The sequence below is a fragment of the Perognathus longimembris genome, chromosome 5, assembly GCF_023159225.1.
Source record: "Perognathus longimembris pacificus isolate PPM17 chromosome 5, ASM2315922v1, whole genome shotgun sequence".
Taxonomy (NCBI): domain Eukaryota; kingdom Metazoa; phylum Chordata; class Mammalia; order Rodentia; family Heteromyidae; genus Perognathus; species Perognathus longimembris.
In genome coordinates, this window is record NC_063165.1 from 84,991,443 (window position 1) to 85,017,140 (window position 25,698).

The 25,698-nt window shown below is 61.9% G+C and overlaps 1 protein-coding gene across 1 annotated transcript; it reads left to right on the forward strand.

Annotated features, from left to right (window-relative positions):
• The first annotated feature begins 7,235 nt into the window (after window positions 1-7,235).
• Ephb3 (EPH receptor B3) lies at window positions 7,236-24,923 on the forward strand. The gene is given in 20 exon segments (XM_048347270.1): window positions 7,236-7,586; window positions 14,520-14,584; window positions 16,050-16,685; window positions 16,687-16,723; window positions 18,851-18,985; window positions 18,988-19,005; window positions 19,544-19,885; window positions 19,995-20,119; window positions 20,261-20,420; window positions 20,513-20,621; window positions 20,790-20,842; window positions 21,995-22,117; window positions 22,221-22,280; window positions 22,283-22,467; window positions 23,139-23,354; window positions 23,465-23,614; window positions 23,709-23,817; window positions 23,820-23,901; window positions 24,296-24,451; window positions 24,729-24,923. Coding segments are annotated over 20 exon segments (2,937 nt in total). The 5' UTR covers window positions 7,236-7,462; the 3' UTR covers window positions 24,781-24,923.
• The last annotated feature ends 775 nt before the right edge of the window (window positions 24,924-25,698 follow it).

The window sequence follows — 25,698 nt, forward strand, 5'->3', positions numbered from 1 at the left end:
CCCTGTAGAGGGGTGAGACGCGGGCGTTCCGGACGGCAGCGGGCTTGCACTGCCCACACGTGGCAGGCAAAGGCCTGGCAAGGACCCTCCGCTCTGCAGAAGGGAGTCCCCAGGAGGCTTCTTTTGGCAAGAAGCTGCGCCAGGAGAGCTTGAAGGTGCCATGACCCTGGTGGTCCAATGGGCCCCTCTCTAAAGTTCCTTTCACAGCGGCAGTAAGGGGAAGGAAGGAGGGAGGGAGGGAAGGAGGGAGCGAGGAGGAAGAAACGGGAATGAAGGAAGGATTTTCTTGCAAGGCATTGTGTGTATAAAGCAATGAGACTGACCTAGCCTCTTCTTAAGGCCTGAGAACCTACCAGGGATGTCTCCTCTCCCTGAGCTGGACTCAACTCCTTCACACAGCAGACAAACCCTTCTCTACGGCGGCCCCTCGCTGCTGACTCCACCAGCAACATTAGGATCAACTGCCTCCCCCCTTCCCCACCCTTCTGGCATTAGAAACACCTGGGGAGCCTTGAAACTGCACCAGTGCCCAGGTCCTGCCCAAGACCAGAACTCCGGGGATGGGTGGGCATTCTTTCTTCTCAAACCTGCCCAGGTGGTCCCAGTGTGTTTCTTGGGTGCAGACCCTGGCTTTTATCTTCTCTGCTGGCCATATCATTTTTTAAAAATTTTATTTTGTGGGGCTGGGAAGGTGGTTGAGTGGAAAGAGTGCTTGCCAGGCATGCATGAAGCCCTTAGGTTCGATTCCTCAGCACCACATAAATAGAAAAGGCTGGAAGTGGCGCTGTGGTTCAAGTGGTAGGGTGCTAGCCTTGAGCAAAAAGAAGCTCAGGTCCAGTGCCCAGGCCCTGAGTTGAAGCCCTAAGATTGCCAATATATACATACATATATATATATGTATGTATGTATGGTGTGGTGTGTGTGTGTGTGTGTGTGTGTATGCATATGTGCACGTTTGCCAGCACTGGAGCTGGGACTGTCTCTGACCGTCTGTTCCTATAAGGCCTTGTGCTTGTCCCATAATGCTTGTGACTCCCGGGGCTCCCCTGTGAGTCTGAACTCCCCGAGGGTGGGGGCCTGGTCTACTAGTTCCCAACTTGTGCTTGAACACCTGGTTCATGATGGCTGTTCAATAAACAGGCTGAAATGTTAAATATCAAGTTAAAAAAATCTATCTTCCTAAAAACTCCCCCTAGTCAATCATATTCCCTCCTTTCTAATTAACCACGAAAGCCCAAGTCTGCTCCACTTCTTAACTTTCCTGAAATGGCTGTGAGGATTGGTCCTTAATTAGCACTTTTGGATCCCTCTGGGTCCTCCTGGTCCTCCGGAGCCAGGCGCTGGCTCTGTGTTCCTGCAAACATTAGTGTTTCCTCAAATAGCTCCTAGAAAAGGAAGCCGGGCCTCCTAGTACAAAGGGACCGTTTGCAAACAAGCGCTCTGCACAGGCAGGTTCAAAGGCCACTGAAGCGCTCCCCCTCTCGGGGAGATGTTTAAAGCACCTCCATCCAAGATCACAGACAGGTTCAGTCAATACCCATCCATTTCCTCCTCCACCCTTCCTCAAGGGAAGCCCAAACTGAGCCCTTGTCAGAGAGGATACTGGCACTTAAATAGCTTCACGGGAATGGAAAGGATGATCTGAGTAGGATCGGAAGAAGATAAAGGCACCATGCTGCCAACCCGAACATTCATTAGTTTTGGAACTGCTAAGAGCCTTGCTCCAGCCCAAAGACCCAAGGCAATTTCCAAAAGCGGCAGTGGAGGTAGAGACCGGCACCTTTCCCGCCTCCTCTGAATGGGCGGCTGGGAAGTGGGAGGAGGAGCCAGGCCTCCATCGGGCATTCTCCTCCTGCCAACTGCCGGGGGCTGGAGGGAAGCCAGGCTGCTCCCCTCCTGGGTCTTGGGAATGCGCCCAGGTAGGAGGAAGCGGCAGCTGTCCCCCCAGCCCTGCAAGGAGGTGTAGCGAGTGCCCCACAGTGCCGGGAGGAAGGTGGCCCCTGCTGAAGCGGTGCCGGATGTAGACAACTATCCTTTGTTGGGTTTTCTGGCTCCACGGACTTTCCTTCTCTGAAGTCCTTTTCTTCATCTGGAAAGGAAGAACGTGGTTTGGACCAGATATCAAAGGTCTTTTAGGCTTTCCTCCTAGGATAAAACAGGGAACAGAAAAGTCCAGGAGTGGTTGCAAATCACAGTAAGATAAGAACTGAGTCCCCTGCCTGGGGGATCAGGAACATCTGCACAGTGGTACCCAGGTGCTAGATGGGGGGGGGGGGGTCTAGGTATACGGGAGGGGCGAAAACATATCCCCACATTTTTGTAAGAAATGTCAGATGAAAAAATAGGTCCAAAGAGATTTTTTTTTTTAAACTCACACAAGGTCACACAGGGAGCAAGCAAGAATGGCAGGCAGAGTTAACGTTCTGTTACATCTGATAGATTGGCCGTGGCTGAATGGAGCGTGCTGGGGGGAAGAATCCACAACCGATTGGTAATGTCTGCCACAGCCGGGCATTGGAAGGGGCAGGATGCACCGCGTGTTTAATGACTTGTCCTTGAGAGGCCATTTCACATAGAACACTGGTCCTTACCTGCGAGAATCAATGGCAAATAAGACAAGCTCCCACCTTCAGGAAGTTTGTGGGGGGGGAGGGAAGGAGAGAGAGAGAGAGAGAGAGAGAGAGAGAGAGCGAGAGAGCGGAAGCATGTGGTTCTACAAGGCCTCACACTCTCACTGGGCCTTTCTGCTTGAACTGGTGCCCAATCACTTGCGCTATACCTCCACTTCTGTTTTTTGTTTTTGTTTGCTGCTTAAATTGGAGAGAAGAGTCTCATGGATTTTTTTTCTGGCTGGACTAGCTTCAAACCATGATCCACAGACCTCAGTATGAGCCGCCAGCACCTTGGCTCCTAGATTCTTTTTCTGTTGGCAATACTGGGGTTTGAACTTAGCGCCTTGCCCTTGATACGCCAATGCTGCAATATATCAGTTACACAGCTCAGGAAGCTTACAATCAGAAGACACAAGTGATATCCATATAAACCAGTGAATAAATGGTACAATCTCAGTCCGTGCTAAGTAGCATAAGGAAAATAAAACAACCAAGTTGGTCAGAAAAGTCACATTTGGGCTGGGGATTTGGCCTAGTGGCAAGAGTGCTTGCCTCGTATACATGAGCCCTGGGTTCAATTCCCCAGCACCACATATCTAGAAAATGGCCAGATGTGGCGCTGTGGCTCAAGTGGCAGAGTGCTAGCCTTGAGCACAAAGAAGCCAGGGACAGTGCTCAGGCCCTGAGTCCAAGCCCAGGACTGGCAAAAAAACAACAAGACAAAACAGAAAACTCACATTTAAGTTGAGGCCTAAACACCAAGATGAGAACATCCCGTGAAGACCTGGAGAAAGACCACAGCCAGGTCCTTTTGGGGACCTTGAAAGGCCCAAGAGCCCAGGGTGGAGGCTGCTCAGAGAGGCGGGCGGGGGTAGGGGAGGAGAGGAGAGGAGAGGGAGACAGATACCTTATGGGGCTAACTTCGCTGGTTCCAAGCAAACCAAAACCCCGAGTCTCCACCCACTTTGCCACCTCAGTGCTTTACCACAATCGAGCCTTCTCCTCCCGAGTCCTTTCCCCTTCTCTGTAAGCGAAGCCCCTGGCACCTCAGTATTCAGACTACTGTAAAACCCCTGCCGGTCCACATCAGGTCTTGCCCAGCCTCTCTCCTGGCCTCTAGGGCCCTACTCGACTCTTCAACGGAAGCCCCCTAGGTATTTTCTGATTGGTCCCACTATGACTTTTAACCTCAAGATCTTTTCCTCCCTGTTTTTTGCAACTACCTCAACCAAGAGACAGACACTTTATTATCTTTATAAAAAGACCTGAAGTTGGGCACCAGTGGCTCCCACCTGTAATCCTAGCTACTCAGGAGGCTGAGAGCTGAGGTTCCAGGTTCAAAGCCAGCTTGGGTAGGAAAGTCTGTGAGATTCTTATCTCCAATAAACTACTAAAATGCAGGAAATGGAGTTGTAGCTCAAGTGATAGAGCGCTAGCCTTGAGCACAAAAGCTCGGGGCCTGGGTCTAGGTCCTGAGTTCAAGCCCTGGGATCAGCACCAAATTAAGCAAACAAACAGAAAACAAGCTGAAGTTGGTTGCAGACGTGAAGACCTAATGGAGTTCTCACACATTCCTCAGTTGCCCCCAAAGTGAAAGGACTTGCAGAGCAGCTCTGGGGACTGGGCATTAGTGATCACAGGGACTGTTTGTCAGAGTCCTGCTGTGCTTCTGGTCAGAGTATCTCAACAACCCTGCGAGGGAGGGTAGCACCCCTTTCCATTTGTGCAGAGACTCAGCCTCTTATTATAGATCCTCAGCTGCTGACTGTCTGAGCCTACTGACTTGGACTTGGATCTCTGATGCCACAGTCCAAGCTCCTGCTTCTGTATCAAGTTTCTTCCCAGATCCAAATGTACTAAGGATGATGGGATCAGAGAAAGGTCTTGACCTCAGCCTGGATGGCTCCCCTTTTTCCAAAACCCAAGGTCACGACCCGCCTCCAGGGTTCTTCGGCCCCGGGCCTCCGGCTCACCTAAAGCCAAAGGAAGAGTGGTGTCCCAGACCTCTGTATCTAGCAGAGTTCCCAGTTCTCAACTGTCCACCTGCCTCACTCCCATGTCCCCCTTGCAGCCAGGTGGTCGCCTTCTTGCACCCCAGTGCTCTCTGGCCTGTTGGCCTTTTGTTCAGGAAGCATTCCCGTGGGAACCACGGTGCCAACATCCGGTGAGGACAGGTCCTCCGTTACCTGCTGGCTCTGCTGCCTTTACTATCAGGCCCAAGAACAAAGGAGCTTGGTGCCTGCCGCCTGGCTGGCTGTGTTTGTCCAGGGTGAGGCTTAGCCTGGCACAAATGCTGAGCAAACAGGAGTGCCAGCCTCCCAGATCCGCCTTACAAAGAGGAGCCGGGAGGTGTTGGTGCTCGGCCACCTGCTGAAGTATCAGCCTGGTCAAGCCTAACCAGCGCCACAGGGAAGAGGGGACTACAGGAAAACAGATTCTCTAGCTCTTTACAAACAGAGCTACGAGAAGGGATTCTGTGAGCTACATCCTTGAGAGGTCGTTCCTGAGAGCCTCGAGGGTTTCAGAACAGGTCTGGGAGGCAGAAACGCCTGGAGTCTGGGGTGGAATCAGGGCCTCTGAATGATGGCCCTTCCCCATCTCAGCCCCACGGTCTGTCCACACATGCTTCCGTTTGGGGCCAGAAAGACTGGCTTCCCTCAGAGGAGGGTCTTTACACTCTGGATTCACGACCTCCCCCTCCCCCACCATATTGGGATTTTTGCAGGACTGGAGTCCTGGGGTACTTCGTGGTCAGAGGACTAACTGTTCCTCTCTCGTTTCTGAGACCCTCACTGGGCCTGAAAACTTGAAGGTAGCTGGCTGGGAAAGGCTTCTAGCGATCCCGCAGGGCTAGCTCTTAAATAGGATGACGAGAGGCTGCGTAGTAACAGTGACTTTAGAATTTAACATACCATTCAGGGCCCGTACCCCAGAGATTCCGAGTCCTAATGTCCTAATGAGCAAGGGTAGCTCCAGATGCTGAATTCCGAGCAAGCACCTAGGTGCTCTTTACATCCCTAATGAAGCCGAACACATATGTCTAAATACTATGTCGTTCGGGGCCTAAGTCTCATCGTTGTCCTGGTTTAGCTGTGCAACTCGGGCACGCCACCAAGCCTTTCTAGACATCAGGTTTAGTCTGTATAATGAGGCTATAATAACGCCTACCTGAAATAAGTGTGAGCTATTGTTTCTGTGTTTATTGCACTTTGTAAATGTTTGTGGAGCGAACGGGGCAGGAGTCAATTTTCTGGAGCCAGAATCCTTTGGGTTCTCTTTGATGTTTCCCGTCGACTGCAGTCGCTCACCTACCTAATCACAATTTCCCGCAAATGCCACCTCTGAAACCCACCTTGAAGCTGCCCTCTTTGCCCCTCCCGACTGTTACATGGCTTCCTTGATGGCCTGAGGATCCCACTCGAGTCTCTCCCGGCTCATCCAGCCTCCCCCAGAGCAGCGGTGCTAAGTGACAAGGTAATGCCACTTTCAGATCCCAGCTCACACAGGAAGGCCTTATCATAAATCCAAAAATAAAGCCTCCCTCCGGCCTCCCCTTTCCACTTCTCAACTTCTCCCGGCACCTCTCAGCTCTAACTCTCCAACGCTCCAGCTCTTTGGGACTGGGGGATTCTTCCGGCCAGTTTCTCATGTTAACACTGCATTCTCTCCCCCTGGAACACCCTTCCCCCCCTCCCCTGTCCTTCCCTTGCTACTTATCTTTCACTATTGCCATTCAGATGTCACCTTCTCAGGACCCAATGCCAGGCCTGTGGAAGCCGGGTCCTCCCTGCACGGCGATGCTGGTCACACGCTCCGTGGAGACCACATACCGGCCTCCCTCCCCCACCTGGATCACACGGTCCTCGGTCTTGCTCACAGTGCCAGCAGAGAGCAGCCCGGGGCAAGGCGGGATGCGCCCACTGGCGGGTTTCATGAATGAATAGCTAAATGCAACACTCAATGAATGAGTTAATTGAAAAGCACCTTCCCCGCCCACTCCCTCGGCCCCTCCAACCTGCCTCCCCACCTCCACGGAGCCCAGAGACTTGCTAGGGAGGAGGGGCAGCCGCCCGGGGGCGTCTCCGGGCGCCCGCGGGCCACAGGGGGGCGCCCCCGGCTCGCTCTACGTGGCTGTCACCTCCTCCGACACGCGCCGGCCGCGGATCACCGGCGGACGACAGGGGGCGGGCTTCGCCCGTGACGGACAGTTCCGCCCCGCCCAATCTAATTCATCTTTTCGTCGGCCCCGCCCCCCCGCGGCCCCGCCCCGCGGGGGCGGGCCCGAGGGAGGCTCGGCCAACCGGAGGAGGCTGGAGGCCCTCGAAACCGAACCAGCGGGCCGAGCGGGCCGTGAGTGGGCGGCGGGGGGCGGGGGGCGGGGCCGGGGCGTTGACGGGCCGGCGGGAGGCCCCGCCCCGCCGGCCCAGAGCGGCCGCGCTAGCGCCGGCGCCCGCACAAGTGAGAACGTGAGCCGCGCGGCCGGACCCCGCCTCGGAGCCCGGACGGCGAGCGCTCGCGGAGCCCGGGATCCGAGGTCGGCGGGCGGCGGGCTTGCCGGGTCGCCGCGCACCCGGGATCCCGGCCGCCCGGGGTCCCCCCGGCCCCCCGCGCCCTCCGGGACCGGTCCGTCCGGATTCCGCGGGACCGCCCGGCCCGGCCCGCATCGGGGGATCGCGGGGCTGCGGGCGCCGCCTCGGTGCCGGAGCCGCCCGCCCCCTCGCCGCCCGGACTCCAGGCCCCGCGCGCGAGCCGGCCCGCGAGCCGGCCGAGGGCCGCCCCTCCCGGGGGCCCGTAGCCCCGTGGGCGCGGCGCGGCGCGGCCCGGCTCCCGGAGCCCTCCGACCCCCGGCCATGGCCCGCGCCCGCCCGCCGCCGCCGCCGCCGCCGCCTCCGCCGCCGCCGGGGCTCCGGCCGCTGCTCCCCCCGCTGCTGCTGCTGCCGCTGCTGCTGCCCGCCGGCTGCCGGGCGCTGGAAGGTGAGCGGCGTCGGGGGGTGGGGGGGCCGGGGTCGCCGGCGGGGCGCTCGGGGCGCGGGGGGGGGGGGCCTGGGGGGCGGCGCCGGTTCGGAGCCCGTCGGGGCGAGCGGTGCGGTGCGGTGCGTGCGCCCCGCCGGGTCCGGGCCGCGGCGGGCGGGCGCTCGGACCCCCGGACCCCCGGAGCCGCGGGACGCGGGCCCCGGTACACCCCGCCGCGCGGGCTCGCGGGTGGGACGCCCGGGAGCGGGCTTCCGCGGAACCTGCCCCGGCTGCCGCCGCCGCGGGCCGGCCGCCCCCCCCTCCCCTCCGAGGGCGATGGCGCCTGCACGGAGCGCCGGCCCCGCGCGCGTGGGGACCCGCACCCGGGCCACGGGACGCCGGCCTGCTGGAGACCCGGGCGGCGCGCACACGCACACGCGCACCCCGTGCTAAAAAGGGAAAAGTGGAGTCAGCCAGTGGGGGGCGGACCCCCCCCCGTGGCGTGGGAGGGGGGCCGCGCGGGATTTCGGAGGGAAGTGGACTCCGGGCAGTGCGGGGCTTGGCATCTCCGACGGAGGCGGGCGCGCTCTACGTGCGGGAACAGAGAGACCGATCCTACTTAATAACTTGGTTCGTGCCTGTGTTCACCACCGGTGAACTTCAGGGTTGGCAGGGAAGCACCTTCCAGCTCGGCCGGGAGGGAGGGAGGGAGGGAGGGCGGGAGGGAGGGCGTCTGTCTGCTCACAGCGCCTTTACATTTCCCTCTGGTGTCGGGGGGGGGGGGGTGGTGGAAGGCTCCTGTGATTCCCCTCCCCGTTCTCTCTTTGAGCCCACAGTGCTGACAGGTCAGTTCACACGGGTGGACTCATGTAAATCCAGACAGGCACACCGAGGTCGCGCCCACACTTGCACACGCTCACCCACACGCGTGTGATAGGATCGGCAGCGTGAGAACCCCGTGTGGGGCTTTGTTGTTGATTGCCTTTAGGGTGTGAGCCAGGGAGCCAGTTCTCAGGTCTGTGTCTGTCTCGGTCCAGGAGAGGCGACACTGACACACCGGTACTCAGATACACACTTGCACGGGGCTGTGTGTCACCTGTGTGTGTCAGGTCCCACAAGCCCTTGTGGTGGGGTGGGGTGGGTACCTGTGTGGAGGGCGGAGTGGGGGTGTGGTTTGGGTCCCAGGAGGCTTGCTCTGTGTCTCTCCCTGGCTCCCTCCCTCCTCCTTTTCCTTTCTTTTCCCTTTTCTTTCTAAACAGTCTCCTAGACCCCTTGAGGCAGGCCCTAGCCCCCAACGGGTATCCGGGCCTTCCGAGGCCCGGAAACTGGTGATGATAGAGACAGTTCTAGATTGGCTGGAGCAGTCCACTGAGGGGGTGTCAGGACTGTTTTGCTCCCACCCCCTCTTCTTCCCTCAGCCCTGTAGGAGCCCAGAAAGTTCTCATACAGAAGTACAGACCCAGACAAGGTGCCCCCAAGGAAGAAACAGAGCCTACAAAGTGTGGTTTTCGCCGATGCCTTCACTTTTGCAGCCGTAGACCCTGTGTGGTCGTGTGTTTTGCAGTGTGAGAAAAGAGATGCAGATCCCAGCCTAGGCCTTACACCTACCCACCCAGTTTCTTCCTCCCGTGAGATAGGGAAGGTACCAACCTCAGTGCTGTGGGAACGGTTGGGTGACTGTGTGTAAAGGGTTTAGCACACAGTCATTGTTATTCAAGGATTAACTGGGGTTGTTTCCCTTACTCTGGGGTCTGCTCCTTGGGGGGCCTGGGAAGTGAAGCTGCTCTTAGCCTGCTTGGGGACCGGGTGAGGGTGGTGGTGGTGGAGGAAGGAATGATGGGAAAGAAGTTGGTCGGGAGGGGGTGGGGGCCTGGCTCCCTGCAGCCAGCCCCGAGGAAGGAAGGGATGGGAGAGCTCACTCCCTAGGCCTTCTGGGACTTGAAGTATGGGATGGGTGGACTTGTAGATCCTGGATGCTATGTCTAGAGGACAAGGCTGCCTGAGTCCCTTAGCACTGAAGAGCTCTTCAGCTGCCCCCCCCCCCCCGCCCCAACACGGTCAGCATCCATCCTTCCATTGGGCTTGATCAAGATTCTGTCTGCCTTGTCCTCTGGGCTCTCTGCAGCTTGGGTAACCGATTGCATGGAGGCCCAGGTTTCCTAAGCCGGGCCTGCCGCTCTTCGTGTGCCCACTAGTTAGATGCTGTTTGGCACCTGGTGCTTCTCGTGTGCCCACTAGTTAGATGCTGTTTGGCACCTGGTGCTTCTTACTTTCCTCCCACACTTGGGGTTCACCAAGTCTCTACTTCTAACCATATCCTCACTTTCCATGTGAGTGGAGCCAAGGATTGTGTTTATCCTACCTAGCTGAAAAAAAAAATCACCTCTTTTTTGCCCTCTCACTGCCCAGCCTCCCCCTGCCCCCCACTGGCCTGGGATGTACCCCCAGACAAGGAAAGAAGCTACCTTACCACTCACTCTCCTTTTGAGTAATGTTCTATGGTTCCTCCAAGCCTCTCCCCTTCAGGACCATGAACGGATGGGGAAGTAAGAGTCCTCTGGGGTGAACCGGTCAAGAATGGGGCCTGATCCCCCCTTACACCCAAGGAAGGGTCTCAGGCTGGGAAAGGAGAATGGATTAGCAGATGGTCAGAAGCCATCAGCAGGCCCATCCCTCACCTGCAGAGCAGTGCCAGCTCAGGAGTCTCTGCCATGGAACCGGACACGGGGGGTGGGGGGGCAGTGTGGGTGTCCATCTCCTCAGAGGAATGACCCCCAGAATGGGGGCATCTTGAGAGGACAGGGGTCTAGGATGTGTGTGGCTTGTTCACTTGCCTCTGGATCCTCTCCCCTTCTTCCTCTCCCCCTCCCCCCATCTTCTCATTCCTATTTGTCCTGAGCTGGAGCTTCAGAACTGCCAGGAAGGACAGTGACAGGTATTTGGGGGAACCAGTTTGTCACTGTCGCTGCCAGCGCCACTACTGCTTTGGTCTCAGCAACTGCGAAGCTACAGCCAAGGCTGTCGTGGGCACCGCCAGCGCCACCGGCCTTCTACTAATTAAACAGCAGAAGAGGCTGAATCACCAGGCCTGCATAGTTTGAAAATTGTAGCCCTGCCTGTTGTGCTGAGTCAAACTGGTTTGTCGGGATTGGGTAGCTGGGGTGGGTGGTGGTGGTTGGGGTGGGGGGAGACAAGACAGCTGGGTACCTGATGGGGCTGGGCAGCCCCTGCCCCCCCCCCAAGGGTTACCCTGGGGTCAGATCTCCCATGACTTTCTGCTCTCAGCTCCTGGCCAGATCTAATGGAGCCACAGCCCAAGGGAAGACTGGAGGGCGGTCTGTCTGTCTGTCTGTCTGTCTGTGGTCTCTGTCTCAGCTGGCAGGACTGCTTAGGGAGGGGGCACTGCCGAGCACCCGGGCATTCTATTTGAGCTCCCTGCCTGGTGCTTCTTCCCTCTTCTCCTTCTCAGGTTTATTTAATTAGAATGCCCCATGATCTGAGGGGAGGAACGAAAAACAAAATGTGTTCTCTGTTCAGAGATGCACCCCCCCCCCCCCCGCACTGTCCCAGACATGTGGCCTGGAGGCCAGGAGAGGGGTGGGGGGAGGTGGCCCTGAGGGGCTCGACTCCTTCACAACATACACGTCCCAGGCTGTGTCCCCCTGTCCTTCCGTCCTGCTGGCCCAGGTCTTTCCTTCTGTCATAGTTCCTGGTCTGGAGTTTAGGTTGCAGGCTTGCTCTCTCTCTCTCTCTCTGTTCGTGTTTTGATTTCCTGAGTGGGCTCTGGGTGACTTGGAGGCACAGTGGAGTCTGAAGTTCCACAAAACTGTATGGGTCTAGCCTTTCACGGGGGGACTCGGGGGGGGGGGGGGCAGGAGGCAGGTTCTCCCCATGCCGGGCTCCCAACTTGTCTGTGGCGCAGTACTACCCAGAGCTCCTGGGGCTACCCCTTCCCCAAAGGCTCAGGAGCCCTACACTGAGCCCCATGGCGCCTGCTGGGAACTAGCTCGCCGCTTGGGCAGGGGCTGCCCCTGGGGAGGCCGCACCCAACCACTCCTAAAATCCTCTCCATACCCCCGCCCCGCCCCTCGCCTCCCTCGTGACCTGACTGACAGCTCCTCCCGGAGCCGGGACGACCGAAGCCAGGGCCGGGGCGCGTGCCTGCCCGGTGCGCCTGGCCCAGGCCGCCCGGCACCTCTGCCTTGCTCTGCCTGAGTGACAGGCGCCCCCAAATTGGGGTCAGGAGAAAGGGGGCAGACACCCTCTCCCAAATCCTCCTGGCCCCACTTGCAGACCCCTCAGAGAAGGAACACGCTTGCAGAGTGTGTGAGTGAGTGTGTGTGTGTGCTGTGCATGGGAGGATGCACCCCTGAGGTTTTGCACAACATCTGGGTGCACACGGATAGCACGCCTGCGTGTTCCTTCAGGAGGGCTGTGTCCTATCCGTTATGCGTGTGGCTGCTGTAAGGGCGGATCACCAAGTTGTGCTTGCACTCTCCACCTGGCCTGTGAGCCCCGTGGCTGGCGGTGGTGTTTGCGGGTGGGCGTGCCAGGAGGGTGGCTGCCGGGCCCCGGGAAGGTGAGGGCGAGAACCGCCGCGGAACACGAGCGTCCGAGGGAGACGAATCCGTGTGCGCCCTGGGCGCCTGTGGGTCTGGGAAAGGCAGCCTGGGCGTGTTTGCGGGGGGCTGTGGCTCTGCGTGTTGTCGCCCTGGAGCCCAGCCCCTGGGAACGGGGTGCCCCGGAGAGGGTCACGCCACCGCCGCGTGGCCGCCCCCCAATGGCCCTGTGGAGACTTGACAGCGTGTCGCTTGGCTCCTGAGCCTCAAAACCCAATCCCAGAAAGCCCCCGGGCCTTGAGCCGGCTTCCTCGGTGACTCCGGGGGGCCCTGTGAGCCGGGGCGGGGCAAGTCGAGCGGAGGAGTGGGGTGCCGTTGGCAGCTGGGAGTTTGGAGGTCGCTCACCGGTTCCTCTTTTGTCCTTAGCACGTAGGCACACACACACGCACACAACCACACACAGAGAAGGGAAAATGCCACGGACACGTGTGCTCCGGGACACCCCCAGACGCCCGGACGCCCCGCGGGTGCGATCGGCCCCCTCCCCTCCCCCCTCCCCCTCCCCCCCCCCCCGCGGTGTGACCGGAGCCCTTCCTCAGGCACACAGGACTCGAAATCCAAGTCCTCTCCTCATTAATGGGAAAAATGTGCCGAGATTGAGCGATGGCCAAGGCGGTGCGATGGCCGGGGGCCGATCCCCGCGCTCCCCCTCCCTCCCCTGCTCCCCAGAAATTAAACAGAAATGAAGAGCCTCGCTGCGCCCGCCCCCCCCCGCCGGCCCCTCCCTCCTCCCCCTCCCCCTCCCCCCTCCCCGAGCCAGCGCAGGGCTTGTTTTCAACTGTGGAGGAATCTGGCTGGAGGGGGAGGGGGCTGAATATTTGGGTTTAAACAGTTCCAGATGGGGTTGGCACCGGCCGAGCGGGAGGAAGTGAGGGAGCGGGAGGAGGGAGGCGGCGAGGCGGCCGAGGGAGCCCGGCCGCTCGGGCGGGCGGGCCGGCGGACCGGCGGGCTGGCTGGCTGGGGGGAGGGCCCGGGGACCGTCCGGGGAAGGGGCCGCTGGGCCGCCTCCCTCTCGGCGGCCGGGTCTCCCCGTCGGCGCGCCGGCTTTTGTAGTCCGCTCCCCGCCCGCGCGCTCCGCGCTTCCCTCGGCCGGCACCAGGCCCCGGCTGCGGCCGCCCCGCAGGACCCCCTGCCAAACGTCTGTGTCTGTCTGTCTGTCTGTCTGTCTGTCTGTGTCAGCCCGAGGGGCCTGCCAGGCCCCGGGGAGGAGGCTGGGCTAGTTCATCCTGCAGCCTGCACCGGGGGGACCAGCAGCTACTGTCACATGGGGGGGGCTATCTCCGGGGGGGGGCTGCAGTCCGGGCTGTCCCCAGGTGGGGGTCTGAGGGCACCGCGGCTCTGTCCGCTCTCCCCGTGGCTTTGTGTCTGCTTGCGTCCCTTGGATGTCGAGGGCTCCAGATCGCCTGGTTCTGCTCTGCTCATTTCAGCCCCATTTGAGGGCTGAGCTATTGGCTGCCCAGACGCCCAAGCTGCAGGGGAAGTTAGCAGCCCTTCCCACCCTGCCCCGGCTACTTAGGCCTGTGTCCCCTGGAGAGCAGAACTTCCCAGGTTCCTAGCGAGCCAGAAGCTGCAGCTCAGAACCCAGTCTAGGCACTGCCACCGAGCCCAAGCCTGGCCTGGGCACATCTTGCCCTGCAGGGGCTACTCAGGGAAGGCTTCCTGGAAGGGGTAACAGCTTGGTTGGAACCCATCCGATTTTCCTGTTGTTCTTTACAGAGGGGCAAATGGTCAGAGGGCAGGATTTTGAAACCACAGTCAGCTGGGCCTGAATTTGAGCCCCTCAACCCCCTGTGCGCTCTCACCTCGTAGACCTAACAGCTTTATCAGGAAAACGTAGTCTTTATCTCCAGCCCTTCGCCAAGGACTGCTGGAGGCTTTGGTGCTGGGCCTCGGAACACATTCCCGCTCCCCCTGCCCGCCCCCAGGTAGCCGAGCGAGCGGGAGGCGGGGCGGGAGTGGCCCTAGCCCTCCGCGGGCCTTTGTGCTGGGATTGGAGTCGGGGCGGCCGGGCCGCCGGGGGCTGAAGCACACAGCCCTTTGTTCCAGGATAAAGGCCCTGCTGGCCCCTTTGTGTGGACATTAGCAGAACCTGTACGTGTGTGAACCGCCCCGCTCCGGCCTCATTAACCCAGGCCGGGGTCAGCCGCAGACGCCCACCCCCAGCCTGCCCCCCCCCCCACTGACTGACCTTTCTGGGGAGGACAGCGGGGTTTCCTAAAGGAGACCTCGACTCTTTGGGGGACTTGGAGGTTTGGTGCCCGGTGGGGACCAGGACAACTTCTTCCTCTGCATTCTGAGATGATTAGCTCCTGATCTTTTCTTCCTTGTTCCCCAGAGACCCTCATGGATACAAAATGGGTGACGTCTGAGTTGGCATGGACGGCTCATCCTGAAAGTGGGGTAGGTGCTAGTTTCTGTTAGTTCACTCCCCTCCCCACTTTTAGCGTCCATACTCTCTTTCCTGGGCCTGGAGAGGGGCGGCCTGGTGACCTGTCACCCACACCTCATTTCCTGACCTTCTGCAGGTACTGGGTCTCCCCCCCCCCCCCAGCTCTCCTCCCTGCTCTCCGTCTGACTCCCTCTTCCCCCCCCGGCAGCCCTTCCAGGTCCATCTCTGCTATTCCCCTTCCTCCGAAGTTCCCAAGAGAGCCCCAACTCTCTGTGTGGCCCTGAACAAGGCACTTGGCTTTTCTGAGCCACCACTTCTTGTCCATTAAGCTCCCGTAGTCCTGATATCTCTGAAATGGTCACTTCCCAGGATGACATCAGGGCTGGGCTGAGCCCTGGACTCTTGGGCCATACCACAGGCCCTCAGTCACTAGGCCAACCGTGATTTGGGCAAGTCTTTCTCTCTCTCCCTTTCTCTCTGACTCTCTCTGTCTGTCTCTCTCTCTCTCTCTCTGTCAGGCATGGTTACAAGGCCACAAACCATATTTATATTGTCCGTTTAATTCCAGTCAGCTCCATTTTACAAATGAGGAAACTGAATCCTAAAAGATAAAACATTATAGCTAATGCGCATGCGGTAATTATGAAGGTCCTAACTCTGTTCCTGAAACTGGGTTTTTAGACCCCAAGTGCAAAGTCCAGGAGTCCCGTGTTAGGTTGAGCCACTTGCTCCCATATACTAAATTGAGCGCCATGGGAAAGACTTCCATGGAAGCCATGTAATAACGAAGGGAGCACTCCAGTACATCTTCAGAGGTGCAGACATGGCTTCAGGTTAAATAGGGAGAGTCGGGGGGGGGGGGGGGCAGGGTGTGAGAAAGGTATGTAGAGTTGGAATCGTCGTACTGGTATGGCTAGTTGACCGTGAGCTCAGTCTTTGTCCTTGGAGGAGTTCCAGGAAAGTTGTTATTGCTTTACCACTGGAACAGAATAGGAACAAGTTGCTTCGCGGGCGATCGCCTGAATTTTAGGCTGTTTCCTGGAAGCTGATAAGAAGATGCCACTGCTTCTCACTGCTTCTCAGCGACTCCTGTTCTTCAGGGAAGGCTCAGCGCAAAGGGCACAGATGCAAAATGAGGGGGCTGCCCAAAGAGAGGGGGCTCAATGCCGCCTCACGATTTCCAGGCCCAGAAAAAGCATCCTTTCCTGATATTTGAAGGGCTTACTCGCTTAGTACTTACTCCTTGCAGAGCTTGGTTATGTGTAGATTGCGGTGGAGGGAACTGAGGCACACAGGGGAGGTTGACTGACGCGCAGGGTCGCCCGGGAGGCTGGGATTCGAACCCGGCGCTCCGTGCGTTCAGCTCCTCCCCTTGCCCACGTGCCCGCGTGGAGTCGGTGGGGCGGAGAGGGGGGCGCGGGACGCCCCGGGGCCCGGGCCGGCACTCACCGCCTCTTCCGCTTGCTTCCCGCGCAGTGGGAAGAGGTGAGTGGCTACGACGAGGCCATGAACCCCATCCGCACGTATCAGGTGTGTAACGTGCGCGAGTCGAGCCAGAACAACTGGCTGCGCACGGGGTTCATCTGGCGGCAGGACGTGCAGCGGGCGTACGTGGAGCTCAAGTTCACCGTGCGCGACTGCAGCAGCATCCCCAACATCCCCGGCTCCTGCAAGGAGACCTTCAACCTCTTCTACTACGAAGCGGACGGCGACGTGGCCTCGGCCTCCTCGCCCTTCTGGATGGAGAACCCCTACGTGAAGGTGGACACCATCGCACCGGACGAGAGCTTCTCGCGGCTGGACGCCGGCCGGGTCAACACCAAGGTGCGGAGCTTCGGGCCGCTCTCCAAGGCCGGCTTCTACCTGGCCTTCCAGGACCAAGGAGCCTGCGTGTCCCTCATCTCCGTGCGCGCCTTCTACAAGAAGTGCGCGCCCACCACCGCGGGCTTCGCGCTCTTCCCCGAGACCCTCACGGGGGCCGAGCCCACCTCGCTCGTCATCGCCCCCGGCACCTGCGTCGCCAACGCCGTGGAGGTGTCGGTGCCGCTCAAGCTCTACTGCAACGGCGACGGGGAGTGGATGGTGCCCGTGGGCGCCTGCACCTGCGCCGCGGGGCCACGAGCCGGCCGCCGGGGAGTCCCAGTGCCGCCGTGAGTGGGGGCTTGGGGCCAGGGCGGGAGGGGAGGAGGGGGGGGAGGAGTGAGAGTCGGGGGGCGGGCGGGGAATAACGACAACGGGGGCTGGGCGCACGGCTCTGGATGGGCACTGGATCCCCAGCGCAGAGAGAGAGGGGGTGGAGGGAGGGGAGCAGCAGTCCGTGAAGAGAGATGGGAGAATCGCTAACGTGCAGGCACAGAGGACCCTAGGCAAAGACCGGAGGGCGGCAGGGACGACCGCTTTGTCCTGTGCCCAGTATGTACCTCCTCCCGGAAGTGCTCGCTGGACCCCAGCGCGCGGCCGGGGAGCCTCGTGGCCGGCCTGTTGCCTCAGGGGCTGACCCGCTCCTTGAGAGGCAATGTACAGTTGCTGCCCGAGTCCCTCAAGGCTCAGTCTGGAGTCGACGGTGTCACAACTTACGTGGCCGTGGGCAAGTGACTTAGCCCTTAGACCTTGGTCTTCTTATGCAAAATGGGGCAATAAGGCGCTGGGAATGTGGCTTCCTGGTAGAGCGCTCGCCTAGCATGCACGAAGCCCTGGGTTCGATGCCTCAGCACCACATACACAGAAAAAGCTGGAAGTGGCGCTGTGGCTCACGCGGTAGAGTGCTAGCCTTGAGCGGGAAGAAGCCAGGGACAGTGCTCAGGCCCTGAGTTCAAGCCCCAGGACTGGTAAAAAAAAGGGCACTAAGAGATTTCTTCCTGGGGTTGTAGTGAGGTGTGGGGTGCTGTTAGGACTCTGCCGGTGCCTTGTGAGTGGTTGCCCTGGTGACCCAGTGCCCCGATGCAGGGAGGGCCGTGGTCTCCGGTCCTTCATTCATGAAGAGGTGAGACTCTAAAGTTCCTCGGACCCAGGCTCTCTCACTGTGGCCTTGGAAGGGAGAGCCTAGTTGCCTTCTTACCCTGGTACTCGTGCCAGGGGCGCGCTCTGCACCCGAGGCCTCACGGCCTCCTAGCAGGGAATGGAGAGGCTGGCTCTGACCCCTGTCCAGGGTGTATGTAGCACCCAGGACGGGGCGCAGGGGCTCTGTCTTCCTCCCTGGGGCTGGCGGCCAGGGACGGCGCTCCCGGCCGTGGGTGGGAGGGCCTGGGCCGACCAACCGGATCGGGGGGCCCAGGATCGGGGTCCTCGCTGCTTCTCCAGGGAACCTGCACAGACTTCCTCTTCCCAAGTGGAGCCAGGGGGTGGGGGTGATGAGCCTGACAGCCTGAAGAGGGGCGAACACTCCGCAGGTCCCCGGCAGGAAGTGCTCGCTGGTTCCCATGGCAACCAGACTGGCCTGGCCTCTGCCCCCTCCCCCACGGGCTGGGAACGCCGGGGTGGAATATCGCCTTCTGGAGGGGAGGTGAAGCCCCAGAGGAGGGCACGGCTCCCGCCCCGGGCATGGCGGGACCCAGGCGACCCTTCCAGAAGTCATTCTCTGAACGGGCCAGCCGCGCTCCGGTCTGTGCGGGACGGTCTGGGACGATGCTCGCTGTCCTGACGTGATCACCCCTCGTGGCCCCTTTCCGCGCTCACGGTGTTCCAATTTGAGGACAGCGATCCCGCCGCTCCAGAGAGGGGAATCTGCAGAGTCCCTGTCCAAAGGGCCGAGCGAGGAGAGATGGGGGAAGGCTTGGGTGGGGGGTGGCCGGGAGCTCTCTTTGGGACCAGCCTCCTTCCCAGTGGAGGCTGTGAGCCTCTGACCTTCAGGTGACCCCAGCCTTCCGGCAGCTTTCCTCCCTTCCATAGCCCCACCCCTGCGCCTGGCTCCCGGGTGGGGCCCAGGCCCCCGCATCCCGGCCTGGTGGTCTCTCCCCATCCTCTCCCCCTCCTCCTCCTCTCTCTGCCCTGCCCCGACAAGCCCAGGCCGTCCAGGCGATGGGGCTGACGTCTTCATCCCCGAGAGGCCCCAGGGTAGTAGGGGTGCGGGGGGCAGGGGTGGAGAAGAATCCGCTGACGTGGGGGTTCCGCGGGGCCAAAGGGCCTTGTGTAGCTCTAGCCGGAGTTGGGCAATCCCAGCGCGGTGGCCCCCCCAGTCTGGGAGGCAGAAGGACCGAGGCCTAGGCCGGGGAAGGGCCAGGTTCCCACGGAGGCCGAGAGAGAGGACCCGGGCACCCACCGTCCTCTTCCGCTTGCAGCCTGTCCTCCTGGAAGCTACAAGGCAAAGCAAGGAGAGGGGCCCTGCCGCCCCTGCCCCCCAAACAGCCGTACTACCTCGCCAGCTGCCAGCATCTGCACCTGCCACAATAACTTCTACCGCGCAGACTCGGACTCTGCGGACAGCCCTGCACCAGTGAGTGAGCGCCCGGCCGGCCTAGACGGTCGGCACCCAGCACCCCTTCTCCCAGAAGGGGAAACCGAGGTCCAGGGAGGTTTAGGCGATAGGCTCAGGAGGGCACAGCTAAGAAGAAACGACCCCCGAGCCTCCTGTACCGTGGCACGTGGCTCTTGCCTTCCGCCTCCTCGCCCCTCGGGAGGCGTTAGGAACCGGTCGGGACCCGTCGGGCCTCCTTCCGTGTCGAGCTGCTCCTCCGCTGCACCGAGTGTGACCACGGAGGAGGCCTCACGGACGGCAGGTGTCCAGGATCCCTGTGCTCGAGGAGCGTACACTGAACACAGACGGCGACCGTCAAGGCGATAGGGCTGGACGCTGCTTGGGAATGGGGTTATGGGAGGGGGTCGCCGGTCACGAGGGGCTTTGGGGGCTCTGAAGGGTGACCCCGAGTCTGCCGAGGGAAGAGAGGGAGGGAGATCACCCAGCTCACTGAAGCGGGGGTGGGGCATCCTGGGCGTCTGGGGGGTCACTGCCGCTGCCCTCTGTGCTCCTGCAGCGGTGCCGTCGCCCCCCCGGGGAGTGATCTCCAACGTGAACGAGACCTCGCTGACCCTCGAGTGGAGCGAGCCCCGGGACCTGGGCGGCCGGGAGGACCTCCTCTACAACGTCATCTGCAAGAAGTGCCGCGGGGGGCCCGGCCCCCCCGCCTGCGCCCGCTGCGACGACAACGTGGAGTTCGTGCCCCGGCAGCTGGGCCTGACCGAGCGCCGCGTCCACGTCAGCCACCTGCTGGCCCACACGCGCTACACCTTCGAGGTGCAGGCCGTCAACGGGGTGTCCGGCAAGAGCCCCCTGCCGCCCCGCTACGCGGCCGTGAACATCACCACCAACCAGGCTGGTGAGGGGGGGCCGCCCGCCCCCCGGGGAGGGCCCCGCGGGGACTGGGTCTCCGGGAAAGGCCGCCGGGGCCCCCGGAGCCCACGGTGCGCCCCTCTGCTCTTCCCTAGCCCCGTCCGTAGTGCCCACCCTCCACCTGCACAGCAGCTCGTGGAGCAGCCTCACCCTGTCCTGGGCGCCCCCGGAGCGGCCCAACGGAGTCATCTTGGACTATGAGATGAAGTACTTCGAGAAGGTCAGCGCCTCGAGGGCGGCCGAGCTGGGGGGGGGGGTCGGTGCTGGGGAGCGGGGGGGGGGACGGAGGGGCCCCTGGGGGAGTCTGGGCTTGGCCTTGGCGCCCGCCTGAGGAGGCCTCCTTCCTCCCCTGGCCCCGCAGAGCGAGGGCATCGCCTCCACCGTGACCAGCCAGAAGAACTCGGTGCAGCTGGACGGGCTGCGGCCCGACGCCCGCTACGTGGTCCAGGTCCGCGCGCGCACCGTGGCCGGCTACGGCCAGTACAGCCGCCCGGCCGAGTTCCAGACCACCAGCGAGAGAGGTGCGGAGCCCGGCGCCCCGCCCCGCCCCGCCCCTGGCGCCCCCTCTCCGTCCGCCCGTCTGTCTGCTCATCAGCCCCTCCTTGGTCTCCAGGCTCGGGGGCCCAGCAGCTCCAGGAGCAGCTCCCCCTCATCGTGGGCTCCGCCACAGCCGGCCTGGTCTTCGTGGTGGCCGTCGTGGTCATTGCTGTCGTCTGCCTCAGGTACTCCCGGGCCCGTGGCTGCTCTCCTGGCGGCAGGGGAGCTTGCCTGTCGCTCTGGGGCGTCCACCTGCCATACCAGGGAACCGCCCCGTGTCCCTTCCCCCCCTCCCCCCCCTCCTCCAGGGCCCCCTGGGGGGCTCGTCTCAGGCCCTCCCCTCCTCCCCCCAGGAAGCAGCGGCACAGCTCGGATGCGGAGTACACCGAGAAGCTGCAGCAATACAGTGAGTGTCTCCTGCTGCTGGCCCGTTCCTGGCCCCTCCTTCACTCTAGTACTCACCCCTCCAGTGGATACAAGGGGACCCCTGCCCCCCCCCCCAGGCGTTAGTCCTGTGGGAAAGCGATGCGCGCGCGCGCACACACACACACACACACACACACACACACACACACACGAAACAATTAGAGAACAGTGACGTGCGAAGCTGGGTGTTCCTGTGGGGAAGGGCGGGAGGCGTTCCGGGAGGAGGGAGGCTTGGTGGAGAGGCTGCGGGAGGAGCGGGAGGCGTCCCAGGAGGAGGGAGGCTTGGTGGAGAGGCTGCGGGAGGAGCGGGTCCTGGCCCAGAGCAGCCTGTGGAAGGGCGGGCGGGTGGGGAGCGTGCCCGGCTGTGGGGGCAGTGAGAAGACGAGCTTGGCAGCTGCAGGGGAGCCAAGCCCGAGAGGGCAGCCAGCCCTGGGAGGGGCTGGAACGGCAGGCCGAGGTGGACCAGGCTCTGCTGCAGGTAACTGGGAAGGCTCTCAAGCTGTGCGGAACACAATGGCTGCATTGTTTGGGGAAGGCTGGGTAGCCGGTGGGAAAGGTCCCGGGGCACGGAGCCCAGCTGTGAGACATTGCGGTAGTCTGGGTGCTGAAGGCCTGGCCGAGGTCAGGCAGCGAGAAAGAATGTGGGAGCCATGTAGCTGGGAGCCCCGGACGTGGTGAGCGACGAGTGGGGAGAGGAATCCCAGGTGAATACCTCTTGTGGCTGCTAGGCATTGAAATCTTTTTGGTCCAGTTACGGGGCTTGGACTGGGCCTGGGCGCCGTCCTTGGAGCTTTTAGCTCAAGGCTGGCGCTCTGCCGCTTTGAGCCACAGCGCCATTTTGGGTTTTCTGGTGGTTCGTTGGAGATAAGAGTCTCACAGACTTTCCTGCCCAGGCTGGCTTTGAACTGTGATCCTCAGGCCTCCTGAGAAGCTAGGATGGCAGGCGTGGGCCCCCGGCGCCCGGCTTCCTTGGGCATTCTTACCTGGGGGTGTGGGGTGGACTCGGCACCGAACATGGGGCCAGCTCAGCTGGACGATGGCTGCGCGCACTTCCCGCCGGGCCCCCGCCTCTGCCATGGCGCGCCTGGTCCATAGGTAGGTCACCTGCGCATGCCCATCTGTCCCCCTACAGTTGCTCCTGGCATGAAAGTTTACATTGACCCCTTTACCTACGAGGACCCCAACGAGGCTGTGCGGGAGTTTGCTAAGGAAATCGACGTGTCCTGCGTGAAGATCGAGGAGGTGATTGGCGCTGGTGAGTCTCGGGCGCCGTGGCCTGGACCAGTGGAGTTGGGTGGAACACTGGGGCGGTCTTGGAATTAGCTCCTGCCCTGTGCCCTGTGCCCTGTGCCCTGCAGGGGAGTTTGGAGAAGTGTGTCGGGGTCGGCTAAAGCAGCCTGGCCGCCGGGAGGTATTTGTGGCATCAAGACGTTGAAAGTGGGCTACACCGAGAGGCAGCGGCGGGAATTCCTGAGTGAGGCCTCCATCATGGGGCAGTTTGACCACCCCAACATTATCCGGTTAGAAGGCGTGGTCACCAAAAGTCGGCCAGTTATGATTCTCACGGAGTTCATGGAGAACTGTGCCTTGGACTCCTTCCTTCGGGTAAGAATCGGCCCTTCCTCCTCCCCGCTAGAGAGCAGGTCCGGCCACCCATCCACTCCTACAGGCCAGCGCCCCATTCAAAGTCCCCCAGTAGTAACTGAAATGGTGTGGCATAGGGAAACAGCTGGGCCTTCAGAACCCAAGCAGCTCCAACTCATCCCTCACTCTACCCTGAATTCCCGTGTGACCACAGGCAAGGTCCCTGACCTCTCCGAGTCGCAGCTGTCTCCGTTATAAAATGGGAATGGTAAAGCCAGGTGCCCGTGACTTGCGCCTATAATCCTACCTACTCCAGAGGCTGATATCTAAGGGTTCAAAACCAGCCTGGGCAGGAAAACCCTTTGATTCCAATTAACCACTAAAAAAAAAATCCAAAGGGGAGCTGTGGCTCAAGTGGTAGAGTGCTAGACTTGAGTGGAAAAGGTAAGGGGCGTAATACCCAGACCCGGAGTATAAACCTCAGTACTAGAACCAAAAACAACAACAAAAAAAGGGATGGTTAAGAGCTACTGGGTCCTCCTGGCGATCAGGTAGCAGGGGTAGCTCCTGGCGACACTCAGCATGTGTGCGTGAGCAGAGGACAGGTGAGGGAGGGAGGAAGGGCTCGGGACTGGAGAAGGCCGGCCGGCCATTGGCCAGAGAGCCCCTCTGAGCCCTCGTGTTGGTTGCAGCTCAACGATGGCCAGTTCACGGTCATCCAGCTGGTGGGCATGTTGAGGGGCATTGCAGCTGGCATGAAGTACCTGTCGGAGATGAACTACGTGCACCGGGACCTGGCCGCCCGGAACATCCTGGTCAACAGCAACCTGGTTTGCAAGGTCTCGGACTTTGGCCTCTCCCGCTTCCTGGAGGACGACCCCTCGGATCCGACCTACACCAGCTCCCTGGTACAGGAAGCCGCCGGCGGGGAGCCCGGGGGTGGGGCCGGCCAGGCGGGGCTCCGGGCCGGGGGGCAGCCCTGAGTCCTAGGGTGAAGGGCGTGTGCCCCCCCCACCAGGGCGGGAAGATCCCCATCCGCTGGACGGCCCCGGAGGCCATAGCCTACCGGAAGTTCACCTCTGCTAGTGACGTCTGGAGCTACGGGATCGTCATGTGGGAGGTCATGAGCTACGGAGAGCGCCCCTACTGGGACATGAGCAACCAGGACGTGAGTGGGGCGCCGCGCCGGGCGGGTGGGGGGCCGGCTGGGGCCGCGGAGCGCGCCGCTCACCCCCGCCCCGCCCGCCCCGCCCGTGGCCCAGGTCATCAACGCCGTGGAGCAGGACTACCGGTTGCCGCCGCCCATGGACTGCCCCACGGCGCTGCACCAGCTCATGCTGGACTGCTGGGTGCGCGACCGCAACCTCAGGCCCAGTTCTCCCAGATCGTCAACACCCTGGACAAGCTCATCCGCAACGCCGCCAGCCTCAAGGTCATCGCCAGCGCCCAGTCGGGGTGAGTGGCCCCCGCGCCCCGCCCCGCAGGCCCGCGGCCCCGCCCCCTGTGCCCCGGCGGCCCCGCCCCGCGCTCCGGCGCCCCGCCCCACAGGCCCGCGGCCCCGCCCCTCAGACCCGCGGCCCCACCCCACAGGCCCGCGGCCCCGCCCCTGCTCCCCGGCGGCCCCGCCCCACAGGCCCGCGGCCCCGCCCCCTGTGCCCCGGCGGCCCCGCCCCACAGGCCCTCGGCCCCGCGCCCGCGCCCCGGCGGCCCCCGCCCCACAGGCCCGCGGCCCCGCCCCCTGTGCCCCGGCGGCCCCGCCCCACAGGCCCGCGGCCCCGCCCCCGCGCCCCGGCGGCCCCGCCCCACAGGCCCGCGTGGGACTCACCGGCCCGCCCCCTCGCGCCCACAGCCTGTCCCAGCCCCTCCTGGACCGCACGGTCCCGGACTACACCACCTTCACCACCGTGGGCGACTGGCTGGACGCCATCAAGATGGGGCGCTACAAGGAGAGCTTCCTCAGCGCTGGCTTCGCCTCCTTTGACCTGGTGGCCCAGATGACTGCAGAGTAAGCGTCCCACTCGTGAGCGGGGACGGCCAGGTGCTCTGGGCGGCGCCCGAGTCTCCGCCTTGGAGGTGGGGGGACTGGGTGCCGGCCTGTATCCCCAGCTCCCCAGGAGGCGATAGGTTGGGTCAAATGAAAGAAAGAGACTGGAGCGTGGGTGTGGCCCGTGGCAGGGTGCCAGCCCTGAGTGGAAAAGCTGAAGGACAGCACCTAGGCCTTGGGTTCAGGTCCCAGGACCTGCACACCCCCAGCCTGACCGTGTGCCTCGCGCCGCCTACAGAGACCTGCTCGGATCGGGGTCACCCTGGCAGGCCACCAGAAGAAGATCCTGAGCAGCATCCAGGACATGCGGCTGCAGATGAACCAGACGTGCCCGTGCAGGTCTGACGCCCGCCGCCGCCCGGGGGCGCCCCAGGGACTTCGCAGGGACTCCGGCCAGCCGGCTGCACTTGGGAACTTTTGGACGCCTGGCCTTAGCCTGCGGCCCAGAAGGTGCCAGCTGGAGAGGGCTCAAGCCGGGCCCTCGCCCGGGCCTGTGCCCCTCCCCAGGACCTGTGCCCCAAACCTCTTCATATTGAAGATGGATTAGCCAAGGGGCGATGGCCCCCCCCATGCCTTGGGGCCCAGGCCTTTCTGCTCTCCAGGGGGGAATCCCCCCGACCTCAGACGTGGCCATGCTTCCGTGCTGGAGGGCCTGGCAGGGTCAGGTCAGGGGAGGCCTGGTTCCTCGGGGCCCAGCCCTGGCCGGGGTCTGGCCCCCCCAGGTAGGCAGAGAGTAATCCCTCCCTCAGGAGCTGGAGGAGGGCACTCTGGGAAGGGGGACGTTGGCACCCCCATCCAGAAGCCAGCTGCACCTCCAGTTTGCACAGGGACTTGTTTTCGGGGACGCGGGCCCTGCCCCTACTCTACCCTTGGTGCTGTCATGAAAGGGCAGGCAGGGGCAGACTGAGGAGCAGCCCCTGGCCCCCACTTTGCCCAGATACTGACTCTCAGAGCCAGACGTGGGATGTCTATTTGTGTGTGCGTGCGTGCGTGTGCGTGCGTGCGTGCGTGTGTGTATACAGAGAGCGTGGGTGAGTGTGTAAAAGCTTGGCCCTGTGCCCTGCAGTGGCTAGCCGGGCTGACAGTGGAATAAAGGCAATAAGATGACTCCCTCGTCTCTTCTCGTTCTTCCCACCAAGGCAGGGCTACCAAGCCCGTGCCCACTCCCCAGAGTCATGGCGACACCAGGCCCTGTTCCCACTTGTGTT